Raw genomic sequence first — 14,603 nt, 5'->3', positions numbered from 1 at the left:
GGTTCTGGTTGCATTTCCTTTAGAAATAGTCTCTGAATTGCGTGGCTTTCACAAAGATTAAGGTTTTTATTCTTGTCGATTGCATTTGTGGCCAGTAAGATGTATTTGTTTATTTGGTTGAGTCTATATCCTGATTTCCTGTGTTGTTGCTCTGCTGAGGTGTTGCCTGCGTGTTTCTTTTGGTTCATTAACCATTGAAGATATTATAGCACTTTTGTTTGCTCTCAGACATGGCAGCTCCAATCTAATTGAAGCAGTAAATCAGTGCTGCACAGTATTAGACTAACCTGGGGGAATAGGCTCTGATTTCTACAGCTCTGTTTATGTTTTCATGAAGGTGTCACAGAGGAATTTCCACCCTGCTCGCTCTCTTCTCTCTGTCTCTCGCTTGCTCGTCCTGCTGTACTAACCCCTGAGCCAGGGCTACAGGCTCAGTACAGTAGTGATTAACACGAGACTGTTTCCATTTCTAAAGGGAGCAACCGCCATGGACCGAAGAGAAACGACCTGGATTTAGATTAATATCACAGCTTAACAGGTGACCTTTGACTTTCAAGTTTCTCTCTCACAGATCTCTCTGGACCTGTCTCTTGTTTTTTCTTTTCGTCATCCCCCACAGATCTCCTTTTCTCAGCTTGTTATCCGTAGATGTTATTAAAACTGTTTCTTGATCAAGTCTTCATACAAACAGAATTATTTTAAGCCAATCACAGATGCTGTTTCTCTACTCAGCCGGCTATTCTACATAGACTAATATGTCACTGTACCAAACTAATCCAAACCAGGGATCATTATTTCTACTAATGTTTTTTTTTCCCCCTTTACCTCACTCATTATTTTGATGTAGAGTGACTTCACCCTTGAACTTTTGCCCTACAAATAGAAAAAAGAGGGCTGTTATTCTTTTCATCACTTGAGAATCGTTTAAATGTCGGACCTGATAAAGCAGAGAGAAGCACTGGAGTACAGTAAGGTGCTCTTGAGAGTGCTCTTTGCTTGTGTAGTTGCTTTGATGAAGGCAGTGAGCGAGGGCAAAGGCTCATGTTGGCATGGCATGGCTCGGCTCGGCTCAGCAGTTTTTTCGGTGGCTCACTGACCGAGCTGTTTCCTCCTTTCTTCCTCTCTCCTTCTGCCACAGAACAAACTCTGACTCAGCTCTGCATACAAGCGCCATGAGCCCAAACCCACAGGATCCTTTTGGCAAGAACCAGCAGATGGGCAGAGGACCTCCTCAGCGAAACGGTGAGCTCGGGCTCTTCCCCAACCAATACTGTAGTTTTATAAAGCTGTTGCTATTGCATGGCATAACAATGTGGTTGAAACAGAAATGCAGGGGTCAAATGGATTGTACAATGTCTGTCATAGATGAAAGATCAATGATTTATACCAGACCCAAACCAAACGGTTCCACCTGTAGGGCAGCGTGATTGCACGACACAGCTGGGGCTCACTGACATGTTGTTTGTCTAGTTGTCTTGGTTACAAACACAGGCATTTCAGATGGTACGCTGAAAAGGGCTGATAATCAGCCCGTCCAGAGTGCTGTTAAAGGATGTTCCCTTAACCCTTATTGTTCTGATTTCTAGAGCTCTCGAAAACAAATTAATGTACAGCCCCAAGAACTTTATAGATGCAATAGTCTGGCTCATACTCCCCTAAAAACACACACATCCAGAGTTCACAGACACATTCTGCAGTGAAGATGTTTGTGAGACTATAGGATTATGTCATAGGGTGGGATGATCAGTGTTTCATCATTACAACAGTGAAAGTCTGGCGGAAAAAGTTATGGCTGTGCCAATACAATTATATATTGATCTTTATTTCATGACATTGCATCAGCACTTCAGGTCCTTGCATTCATTAATATAATTTCCTTCAGACTGAGTAATAAAAAACTGGGTATGGGTGTGCATTTTGAGGTTTATGATCTGGTTGTTTATTACTGATGTTTGTTACATATATACCTTGCTTTGGAGATTGTTACATCACATCCTTTTCTAGTATTCCCTTTCACGTGAAAGCTTTACAGGATTTACATGGTCATGACGTGAAGAGTTTATGTAACATACAGACAGACTCTATTACAGTAATCTCATGCCAACACATACACAACTGTTCAAAAGTTTGGGTCAGTAAGATACTTTCTTTCTTTCTTTATAGAATAAATGAATTATTGAATAGAATAAACTCTTATTGAGCAAGGATTCATTAAAAGGGGTCATGAACTGCCTTTGATTGATTTATTTTGTACTTTTCTCTGAGGTCCACTTATGTTATCAAGATTTTTACATCAAGAAACATCATTTAGAAGTAATAGACCATTTTCTGTCCTGTTTTGACCCCCCTCATCAGAACACTCTGAAATAAACGCCCACTGCTATGATTGGCTAACAGTTGTATATGTTTGACAGCGTACATCCGACACAGATGGACACTGCTGTGTTTTAGGTTAAAAATGCATAAATGCTCAGTACACATCAAATGAACTGTAATAACAGACAAACCAATAGTGACCACATAATAAAAACAGTTACTCACACTTGTGTGTTGCGACATTACTGTCGGATCCAATATAGTTGTCACAGCATCGTCTTTTAGTTGAAAATCCTGCGTCTAATTGTGGCTTGTTTGGAAACGAATCCACAGTAAAATGAAGTAAACAAAGGACCAAATTCTTACTGATGTGGTAAGAACTGATGTTTTCCACAACTTGGCACAGCAGTGTTTTGTTGTCTTTGGAGCCATCTTCATCATTTAGACCTGTGTTTGCCTCTCTCGTTATTTACACTACATGTGCAAATATGGGCGGGGCTAAACAGGCAGCGATGTAGAAGCAGGTGTTACGAATAAATTAGAAGCGTCTTCTTCTGCAGATGTGGTGTTTAGCCACACTATTTTGTCATAAAGTGGCACATTCCACAACCTGTTTTGGCATATTGGCTTCAATATAAGCTGATTTTAGACTAACGTGGAAGTTTTGAGTTCTGAAACTTACAGGATGTTTTATAGTACAGTGACCTTTTTATGTGTCAAAAAATCAAGGGAATTTGGATTTCTCACTTTATGACCCCTTTAAAACTATTTTTCAGTTGTCCAGAGAGGGATTTATCTTTTTTGAATCATTACATTGCAATATTGTTGTGTGGGACACCGTGAACTCCGAGACTGCAGGCTAAGCATTTAAAAACTCACACTACATACTAATGGTGTGCTTTGAATGAATAGTGCTCTTAAAGGGCTGTAGAGATAATGTAGTAATCTCACATGAAATGGAGTAGAGGCTTAAACGGTATTTGATATGTCATCACGGATTGCCTAACCCATTTACATTTTCTTTGCAAATCTGCTTTTTTTTTATAACTGAGGGTTGGAGTCAGTTATTTTCTCTTATTCAACAATATGTCACAAAAATGTAACTTTTATTGAACCTGTGATGTTCTGTTTTATTCTACTATCTTTTGTGTTCACTCTGTTTATCACTTGCCTCTCACAAATTGATTTGCAAGCATTTAGACTCGAAGATAAAAGCATTTTTGTGTATTATATCTTTCTGTTTAGTCAGTAGGATTAAATAAGATCGTGAATGAAGATGTGGAGCAACTATGATGGTCACATGTACACCGAGATATGAAGCACTATAACTCAGAGGATGTCTGTGGCCCAGGGCAGTTGTTTTCTCAGATCAATCTGATAACAAACAGCTTCACTTAAGGACATGGCAGACAGCAGGCATTTAATATCTGTCTGGCAGCTCATCTGAATTATGCTCACAGTTGACAGTGTGGAGGTGTGCAGTGAGGCTCATGTAATGTGAACAAGAACAAACCAGCCTCTCACATGGGACAAAAATTTGTCTCGCTTCCGCTATCACAGTAGTCTCATCCCAAGCCTGCCAGCCAACTCAACTGTGTGATGCAACTGTGCTATTCATGTGTGGATCTCCCGAAAGCATCGTATCGTAACTGTGTGCCACGTTCAACCGCTTGACTCTGACCCTACTGGGATTTATGATTTGACACCAGCTATAATAAGAACTGCTGTTTTTAGTGCTGTTTTTTTTTTTTTATATATATATATATATATATAACAGCTGATTTGCTGGGTTTTTTTGGGAGCTTGCTATATGGGTAATTCTAGATGAATGTAATTGTAGATAACGTACTTTAACAAACTGGTGTTTTTTAAAGTACTTTTACACTTCAAGATAAGACGGGACAAAACTCTGGACTCAGGTCAACGTTTTTCTATTCTAGTTGTCTTTTTCTGTCAGTTATGACGTTGAATGAGACTCTTAGTGAGGGGGAAATGAGGTGTCGCCAACTTTTTGTTTGCTTCATTGTGCGTCGCAGTTGGGCGTCTGAGACCGGCAGCTTTGCTGAAGCGGTGGAGCTGGTTGATCTGGCTCTGGGCCCACACTGTATCGGTTCTGGGCCAGCATCGGCAGAGGAAGCAGAAAGGAGGTTTGTTTTCCACAGGATCTCTGTGGTGCACACAAAACAATGCCTCTCCATTGATTCATTTTGCGCTTGTGGTCACAGATTTCTCCCGATATACTTTTTTTTTTTTTTTTTTGTGTCCTCTCTTTTTTTCTTCTCCTCGTGGGGTGTTACTTAAAGAGGCAGTGGACACTAAGAAGCCGTTTTCAGTTCCCCCCTGTGGAGTTTGTGCCCCCAGTCTTCAGTGGGAGGAGTGAGTGTGCACTCTGAATGACTCATTTCAATGATTCAAACGTTTCTGAGAAGACTGAACTGAACTCTTAAAGCTTAAAGACATGTTCAAAAGTTTCTGGTCAGTGAGCGTTTTTGAAAGAAATCAATGCTTTTATTTAATTTATTAAAATGCTTTTATAAAAAAGTGATAGTAAATATTTTACAACAGTTTCTGTTGATTTTGAGCTTTTGAAACTTGAACTTCCTATTCATCAAAGAATCCTGAAAACATTTAGTGTTTCCAGAAAAATATTAAGCAGTACGACTGTTTGCAGCATTGACAATAATGAGACATGTTTCTTGAGCAGCAAATCAGCATATTAAAATGATTTCTGAAGGATCATGTGACACTGAGGACTAGAGTAACGGCTGCTGAAAATTTAGCTTTGCCATCACAAGAATAAATTATTTTAAAAATACACTGAAATGTTTTATTTAATTTAATTAGTTAATATTTCATAATATTCATTTGAAAATGCTTTATGAGCGTGAGACTTGAAAATAAAAACTTTAAAACATTTTATCAAGCCCTACATTTTCAGCAGCTTTTAGCTACTTTGCTAGTGGCGGTTTCTTTTTCACTCCAGGCATCAGATGAGAGTGAAGATCAAGTGTGTGAAAGATCGAGGAATAATGAATTACTGTTTATGCTCTAGGCTTGATTCATTTGAGAAGTGGATTGTAGACGTGATCAGTTTCGTCTGGTTTGCGCAAAAGCTTGCGTTCAAAGTATTTTAGTGATGCTTGCTAATATGTTGTGTTAAGTCATCAGAGAGCCTGTTAGCTATATTGAAAAGTGATATTTTTTTATGGCATAATCCAAATGTACAAAAGAGATACAAAATAAGAAACACGGGGAGAAAAAGGGCAGGGGGTTGTTTGTTCATTTATGGTTTCACAAACTTATAAGTGACATCAGGTTTTCTGGAGCTTAAACATTATATTTCATTGGGCTTCCTTGGCCCCACTGATATTTTAGGTGCTTTTAGGTGCTTTTTCCATCTATTTTTCATTGAAACTTCAATTTGTTATATTATCTTGCTTTTAGTAAGAGATGTAATTGCATGTTTGTTTTGCATCTTTGAATTTGTGGAGGTTCTGGTTTGAGCCATGCCTTTGTCATTTCTTCGAGTCCATCATTCTGAAAGCATATTGTTCTGCTATTTCTTACTTGATTTACCAAGAATAATATTCTCAGGGCATGTGATTACATTTATTTGTGTAATGACTTCATCCCTGTTGTTTTCTTTAGACTCATAAAATGTGATTGTGATGGTGCATATTTTCGCCACAGTTACACCTAAGACTAGGTTTTGTGGATCGAGAAATAATGACTTTCAGTCCTTTAGACTAATTCATTCATAAAGTGGATATTAATTTCATGGTCTGTTTTATGTAAAAGCTTGCAATTAAAGTGTTAATCATGCCATGTCACATGTCATGTGATGTGTTAATATACTGTCTATTACATCAACAGTGGTTCGCTTAGCTATTTTAATGCTAATATGCTGAAAGACATGTGACATTGGTCAGTGCCCAAGTGCACACGCTCTCTTTAATCCCATTCCCTCAAATGTTTTCTGTCATGAATGGGTGGAAAAACGAGGTGTGAATGCAAAATGATTAACTGCTCTTTGATCTAATTGGCCTTTCTCTTTCTCTCTGTGTTTGTGGTCCTACAGCCAGCATGAATGAAGCAGAGGTGGACAGTGCTGGAGATGGTAAGTGTGTTGTCATGCTCGTTGCTCTCTATCATGTGTTCAGCTCGCCAAAAAAAGATTCACCCGTTTAATGAGATCATCAGCCCTCGCAGTACTCCGCTGTGGTTTGCTGTAGTGGGCTGATGGATGGTGTTGTGGAACAGTTGGTGTTCCCTGCTGGCAGTCCCAGTCATATTACATGTGTCTCATATACAGTAGTTTACGTTAAGATAACTTAATAAATCTCACTTTTTTGGGTGAGTTGTGCGATGCAGATGGAGTATTTATCTTTTTTTTATGTTTATTTGGTTATTTAATTTATTGTTTTTAAGTGATTTGTTGATTTCAACATGAAATTAGTGACTTAGATGAGCAGCCCTAAATGTGCAATGTGAATAGACAGGATGCTAACTGGGATGATTTGAATTATTTAATGACACTGTCATTTTTCCTCTGCAGTGTTCTCATTTCCTGCTGTCCCTAATGAGGAGAATCTGCTCGGAGTGAATAAGGCACTGCCCAAACAGTTATGGGAGGCCAAAAAGGTGAGTACATGGGGGTTAGGGATGTTAAATGCAAAATTTAAAGTCTTTTTGCAGTATGTATAGTACTAAGTTAACAACACAATTCGGTTGTGACCAAAGGAAGTCATATCAAAATATCAACTGTGTAACTGGTTAAAGGCAGCCTAATAGACCTCTTACTGGCCATTATTACTAACAAAATAAAGACCTGTGTTCAGTAGCATGTTAGTTTTTGATTTGACTATTGAAATTAAGTTAAAATCTTTTGGTTATGCATTATGTATTGTATTTAAAGTTACACTTATTTGTTCACCTTTTACCCAGTAATCTCACTGATGATGTTTGCTTGTATTTATTAGTCTGTTCCAGTGGTGGTCAGTAACGAAGTAGCTTTACTTCGTTACTGTACTTAAGTCAATTTTTCAAGTATCTGTACTTTACTGGAGTAGTTTTATTTTGAGTAACTTTTACTTTACTACATTCCAAAGCACAAGATCGTACTTTTTACTTCACTACATTTCATAAAACATATCATTAATCCTTATAATAGTCAGTTGTTTGTGAACTAAATCTGCTGTAAAGGGTGATCTATTTAAGCCCACTGAAATGCTTGAATGCACACGGATCAATGTCAGTGTCTCTATGTTTTAGGTCAAAAAACGAAACATTAAAATAACACCGATTAAATAAAATGACTCATGCACGTTCATATTCCCCGCTGCTATAACGTTAGCAGTTTTATTAGACAGATATGAATGTTTATTCATAACCATACTGAAAATAAGTAAATCTTGTTAGCTGATGCTAACTGTCTAGCTAACAAGCTTGCTGGTGCCAAGTTGAGGAAATGTTTAGATATAAAGTCCAAATAATTTTATTCAACACCTAGATAGATTACATTTGAGGGAAAACTGAAATTAAAATATAATTATATTTTCCTACTCCCAGGTATTTTGAGCAGTAGGATTATAAAAATATGTGCTAATATAAAATTCAATAAAGTAGGCTATATAAAATTGTAAAATAAATCTATCTATCAGTACTTTTTTACTTAAGCACCTAAAAAATTCGAGTACTTTTGTACTTTCACAAAGAGTAATATTGGAGTAATATTTTATAATACGTATCTGTACTTTTACTCAAGAACTTGATTTGTGTACTTCGTCCACCACTGGTTCGTTCAATGTTTTGTGTTTCTAAATTTGTCCCATAAGTCAATATACAGTATTATGCCTGCCATTTATTCAGTCATTACCTAGTTTTGATCTAGTTGAGAAAGTAATAATATTAAAAGTTAGTTTGTAAAAGAATTTGTGATTTGTTTTTCTCCCTATTATAACATATGTTTAAGTACAAAATCTTCTCGACCAAGTAAAATATGTTGGATGGAATTATTGTGCCTCAGGAATTGATTGGATCATTGTCATTTGTTAATTACTGCAATCGTTTTTTTTGTGAATGATTGAGGCTTGGATACATTATTACTCAGCCCTTGCGTCAGTATACACGTCATCAGAGAAGAGATGTGATTGTAAGGAGAGAGGCATTTTAATATTTTAACGGTACTTTTTTTTTTTTTTTCTCTTTGAAAAACTAATGTTGTGTGCGGATACTGCAAAATTCCATAAACGCATAGGAATGGTCAGTTTTGATTTCATGGTGACTTTAACAAGCTTTGTGCTGTTGATTACAGATATTTTTTTTTTTTTTTTTTATTATTGATTGAAGTATGATGCCGTTTTGTCTTACTAGCTACAGTACTAATTGATTATCTGTAGATAGCAGGCCGTTAAATGTATCTCTGTGAGTGTGGATGTGTAATACACAAGTTGCCTGGTTGCAGGTGCAGTCTCTAACATCCCGGCCAAAGTCCTGTGAAGTACCTGGAATCAAGTAAGTCAAGAGAAATTTGTGTGTGAGTGTGGATGTGAATGATATTTACTGTATATTTTTACATTGTCCCTCTCTGTTTCTCTGCAGTATATTCCCATCTCCAGAGCAGAACGCAGGTTTGTCTCACTACCAGGGCACGTTAAACACTGGCGGGTCTCTTCCTGACCTCAGTAACCTGCACTTCCCCTCTCCGCTGCCCACTCCGCTGGACCCCGATGAGGCTGGATATCCCAACCTGAGCGGTGGCAGCAGCACCGGCAACCTTCCCGCAGCCATGATGCATCTGGGCATCGGAAACTCACAAGGTCAGTGGGTTTACTATATGGGGCATAAACAGACACATTAATACTTGTACTGGTTTTCACACATGAGTAATCTCATTCATGCACAGTCTAAGACTAAAGAGAGCTTTTGTTTGTGTCCAAATTGTTATTCAAGGAGGTTCGTTTGCTGTTAAAGCATCTCCTGGCTTCAGAAGAGCCTGGCTGAACACTCCGTTCTTTGTTTAACGGCACACTGTAGGCTTACACTGTAGGCGCTTTCTGGGGAATGAATGCCATGTGTTTTCTAAAGGGCCACATCCATGCAGAAGACCACAGCTCTCCTCCTCTCTCTTGCCCCCCTTTTTAAATCTATCCGCCATCTGATCGCTCTCTTTGACTTCCATTCTCTTGAGCTTTATTCTTTCCATTCGGTCTCATGTCTGGGAACAGGGTGTGCTGGGATGTTTCTGCTGCCCGTTTCAGCTGTGCTGCTAGCTGATTGGCTGATCCCCAGAGACACAGCCGACCTTTAACCCCTGAATTGGCTGCTCATAAACAGCTCTTTTCTCTCTCGCTCTCGCTGGTCCAGTAACCTGCAGACAATTGCTCAGTGTCTTTTCTGAGGAGTGGACATCAGGACAGGAGCCGGCCTGCATGCAGTGACTCATAAAGCCATTATTGATTTATCTCCGTTTCATTAAGGCGGTTCAAGAAGTACTTTTGACCCCTGGAGCTGATTATGTCATGTTTGTTGTCCTCTTAGGGCTGTCATCCTCTCTAAGCAACCCTTCCATCCAGGCGTCCCTCACCAACTCTCAGCTGCACTCGTCTCTCAGCAATCCATCAATCCACACATCTCTGCGTCTCTCCTCGCTGTCCAACCCTCCTCCGACAGGCATGGCGAGTTCACCCAGGAGACGGCCGGCCCCCATTAGTCCCCTGACACTCTCTCCAGGAGGCGATCAAAGGCGAAGCCTGAGCAAGCAGCTCTCCCCGACGATGTCGCCCTCTCTGTCCCCGATCACACAGGTGAGAAAGTGCTCATTAAATCTCCTCAAGCAGCATCTCACGTTCTTCAGTGGTGTCTTCCTCATCCAGAACATCACTAGCTTCTTGTATTAAACTGCTTACAGGGCTCCAGTGTGCATCTAATGTTTGTAGACTTTTCAGGTCTGCAAATTAATTATGCACAACCATTTTCTGCTGTGAATGCTGAAAGGCAAACACTCAAATGTGTGTTGATACATCACTAGTGATTGAACCACACAGCACAGACCAATTATATACACGGCGTGAAAGAATAGGAAAGGGTTGTTTAGTCTGAGTCTTTGGATAGTGCCCCGTTGATAATTTTTGACCCAGCAATGGTTTGAAATAGATTTTTGTGTTGAGTTCAGATGGTTGCACTGTGGAACACTGTTCAAATTGGTCTGGACTTTGTGGCACAACCATTTGAATTCAACACTGAATCTCTGCTACAAATGTTGGAAATGCCAAATGGTTAAAACCTTAAAGGTGCACTAAGCGATTTCTGCCAAACGATGTTGATATTTGAAAGCACCAAAACAAACACGGCCATACCCCAACAGGACATCGGCCCTATTTTCATATCTCCGCCCCACACGTACGTACACAACCCTAGTCTAATGACAATTGTGGAAACAAGCAAAGATGACACACGAGCATAGTCAAACAAAAGCCAACACGGATAAGTTATGTGAAACAATGCAAAATCAACATTACTCACCTATCAAAAAGAAACAATGCAACCTCGGCATCCGATTCGAGCCCTTCCCGCTCCTTGAGATCTCTCCACCGCTGGAAAGCTGCTCCGATATTTATTCAGGCCCTTGCCTGGTCATAACCCTTCTTTTTAATATTTCGTTCCTCTGATATTTTCCTCTTTTTTTTTTTTACTTCCAATTCTATCTATAGTCGATCTGCTAATATCCGTTTGTGCACTCAAATTGAGCACTCTCTTCTCTCTATCATTACAAGACACGGCCCTTACTGATGATTGGCTACAATTGTGTTTTGGGACTCGGTCCAACACCGCTGTCAAAAGCGTTTTTCAAAAATGGCACCTTGCACCTTTTAAGGTAATAGTTCAGATGAAGTTTTAAATTCACTGACATGTCATTCCATTAAAAATACAATAAAGCTAAACAATTTGAAATGCTATTACAATTAAAAATAAGTTTTATCTTTTTTTTTTTATGCATTTTAAATGCAGTTTATTCCTGTAAATGACTAAGCGGAGTTTTCAGCAGCCATTACTCCAGTCATTCTAATATTCTAATATAAAACATTGTAATATGCTGATTTTGTACACAAGAAACATTTCAAACTTTTGATTGGTGGTGAATGAGCAATTGAAGTTTAGACCCTGTAGTTAATTATAAAAATGTTTTTGTAATGTACCAAATCAGAAGCTTCACTGTATAATTTACAGCAAGAACAGTGGAAGCAAGATGGAAATCAAATTGAATGAAAAACTTGGTAATCAAAATGCAATCTAATTGAAATGGGAATTCTGTATCAACAACCAACCCCGGTTATTCATCTTGAAGGAGCTCTTTTCCAAACAACGGCTGTTTTATAATTGCCATGTTTGTCATGCTGCTAAAATGAAAATAACAAATGGCTAAAAAAAAGTGGTCCATATGACCTGTGTAGCATCTTCAAAAATCATACGTCTTTTTTGTTTGAAACACAATACCAAAGCAGATGCTAGTGCCATCTGTAAATCTTAATGCCATCACTCATGTTTTTTTATGTATTAGTGTACTTTTATATATTTTGTGGAGCCCTGCTTTTAGAAATGTGGCAGCTGGTTTATTTAAATTTTTTGCCAGGAACAGGGTGTTCTGCAGCATACCATAGCCAAGCTCCCAGTCAAATGATTTTTATATCTTTCCCGTTCTCTTCAGGGGGTTGCATTGGACACCAGCAACTTGCCAATGGAGCCGCCCCCTCCCTACCCTCTTTACCAGCAAACCCAGCAGCCCCTGCAGCAGCAGCAGCCTCCTCCCCAGTCCCATCCGTCTATGCAGCAGAGCTCTCAGCATCCAGGGGTGCAGCAGCGACCAACAGGTGGCCAACAGCAGCAACAACAGCACCAGCACCAGCCTGTGTCCCCGCTGCAGAACATCGCACTCGACTTCAATTCCAGCACTGTGAGTTCCCTTTAAAGCATTAGTAGAAGCAGGGATCTGAGGGGAAAGACACTGTTACAAATGCTGGTTATTCTTGGCTGAACAGAAAAGCACTGAATCTTGTTCTTGCTCGCAGCACAACAGCATGGGAGCATTTTTCAACGATCCCTTTATGGAGCAGCAGTTTTCTGGACATCAGTCCAAGTGTTCGTCGTATCAGGTAAATATAGAAGATCCTGAGGTACACTCTGATTCCTAAGTTGATCATGTTTTGTAACAAATACTTTGTGTGTTTAAACAGCAGGATCAGTATAATATGTTGGAGAATGTAATGAGCTCAATGGCAGGAGGATTTGACCCTTCCTCCAACCTCTACTGCTCCCAGACTGCCCTCATGGGCTTGGGTGGTAGCCATGGCAACCTGCAAGACCACCTTCAGATGAGGCACAACATGCTCTACTCTAATTGTGGAGGAGGGGTGCCCAACATCATCCTTACAGGTGCGGAAGATCAGACAGCAGGTTATTGTGAGTCATTATGAGAATTTACCCTTCAGGTTTTCATCCTCATGCCCTGCTTTCAAAGCACAAACTCAGATTCTTAAAATGAGTTTCATTCATGGGCTCGTTTTATGTAGTTTTCCAGGTCTTCGTAGGTAAATGGTGAACCTATTTAAAGAGTTTGTTCCGCATTATTAAGCAAGTCACAGTTCTCATGCAATATGGGGAGGAAGAAAGATCTTTCTGAAGATGAAATAGTGCAACATCTTGCGAAAGGCATGAAAACAACTATTATCTTGCAAAAACTGAACAGAGATAATTAAACTGTCAAGAGATTTTTGAGTGATTTAGAGCGCAGAAGAGCTTGATCAGATAAAGGCTTATAAAGGAAAGTTTCAGTCAAGCAAATTCATTTTATTATTAGGGCAGCTATAAAAAAAACACTTTTGAGCAGCAAACAGGTGTTTTAAGCTGCTGGTGTTTCTCTATGCTGGCTGGCAGTTGAGCATTGTATTTCAGCTAACCATAACTCACAAAGCTCATGGTTTTCATCTTCAGAAAGATCTTTCTTCCTCCCCGTATTGCATGAGAGCTGCTGTCTGTCTTAATGTGGAACAGCCTTTTCAAGTAGGTTCATAATTTACCTAAGAAGACCTGGCAAATCTTTGACAAACCAGTTATCTAAAAAGACATGAGAAATAAACACTTTATATGAAAAAATTAAATCTGAATTTGTATTTTACTGAAATCCTACTGACATGTCACTTCCAGTGTAGTTTATATATTTTGTTTTATTTTCTAAAGTTTGGGTTTTAAAATGTTGAAAGAAGTCACCAAGGCTGGATTTATTTGATTAAAAATACAGTAAAAACAGTAATATTTTAACATGTTATTAAACATGTTTTCTATTGAACATTGTTATAAAAGGGTTACTCCTCCCCAAAATTAAAATGTTGTCATTAATCACTTACCCCATGTCGTTCCAAACCCGTAAAGCTTTGTTCGTCTTTGGAACACAAGGTATTTTGGATGAAAACTAGGAGGCTTGTGACTGTCCCATTGACTGCCAAGTAAATAACAGTGTCAAGGTCCAGAAAAGTATGAAAGACATTGTCAAAATAGTCCGCAAAGTAAACAAAAATAATGACTTTATTCAACAATTCATCTCCAATTCATTGTAGAAAACGTATCCGTGTTATGCGGCTGACACAGAACAGCATATGCTGTTTGCGTCCAGCGGATATTCTCCAAAATGGAGAACACACTGATGCAGAGGAGACGAATTGTTGAGTTATTTTTGTTTTCTTTGTGTACAAAAAGTCTTCTTGTAGTTTTGTAAAATTACTGTTGAACCACTGATGGCAAATAGACTATTTTGGCAATGTCTTTCATACTTTTCTGGGCCTTGACACTGTTATTTATTTGGCAGTCAATGGGACAGTCACAAGCCTCCTAGTTTTCATCCAAATTATCATAAATTGTGTTCCGAAGACGAATGAAGCTTTTACAGGTTTGGAACAACATGGGGCTAAGTGATTAATGACACAATTTTCATTTTGAGGTGGAGTAACCCTTTAAACATTGTTTTCTATTGTATTTTTGTAATGTATTTTCCATGTAATAAATTCCTGTGAAGGCAAAGTTGAAATTTCAGCTTCCATTACTTTAGTGTGGCGTGATCATTTTGATCATGAACATTTGGCATCTAAATTCATTTGTTTTGAGCTTCCCAACACAAAGTGTTGCAGTCTTAAAGTAGTAAGACCTCTACACTGTTTTTCATTCCATAGCATGCCATTTTGCGTCTCATGTAAATACCCCAGAAGCAGCGCATCCAATCAAGGCCACATCAAACA

At 38.9% G+C, this 14,603-nt stretch overlaps 1 protein-coding gene across 3 annotated transcripts in view; it reads left to right on the top strand.

The window, feature by feature from the left end:
* Positions 1-14,603, top strand: part of crtc3 (CREB regulated transcription coactivator 3) — a 39,030-nt gene that overhangs the window by 20,538 nt on the left and 3,889 nt on the right. The window contains exons 5-14 of one of the 3 annotated variants that reach the window (XM_079433778.1): positions 476-538; positions 1,139-1,242; positions 6,395-6,433; positions 6,872-6,957; positions 8,780-8,829; positions 8,917-9,134; positions 9,856-10,121; positions 12,023-12,268; positions 12,384-12,467; positions 12,549-12,747. In XM_079433778.1, the coding sequence (XP_079289904.1) occupies positions 476-538; positions 1,139-1,242; positions 6,395-6,433; positions 6,872-6,957; positions 8,780-8,829; positions 8,917-9,134; positions 9,856-10,121; positions 12,023-12,268; positions 12,384-12,467; positions 12,549-12,747 (1,355 nt within the window). Of the gene's footprint in view, positions 1-475; positions 539-1,138; positions 1,243-6,394; positions 6,434-6,871; positions 6,958-8,779; positions 8,830-8,916; positions 9,135-9,855; positions 10,122-12,022; positions 12,269-12,383; positions 12,468-12,548; positions 12,775-14,603 lie in introns of all 3 variants that reach the window. The other 2 variants (XM_079433780.1, XM_079433779.1) reach the window with 2 other exon arrangements.

Source organism: Barbus barbus, assembly GCF_936440315.1.
Source record: "Barbus barbus genome assembly, chromosome: 2".
NCBI lineage: Eukaryota > Metazoa > Chordata > Actinopteri > Cypriniformes > Cyprinidae > Barbus > Barbus barbus.
This window is presented reverse-complemented; position numbering and strand designations above follow the sequence as displayed.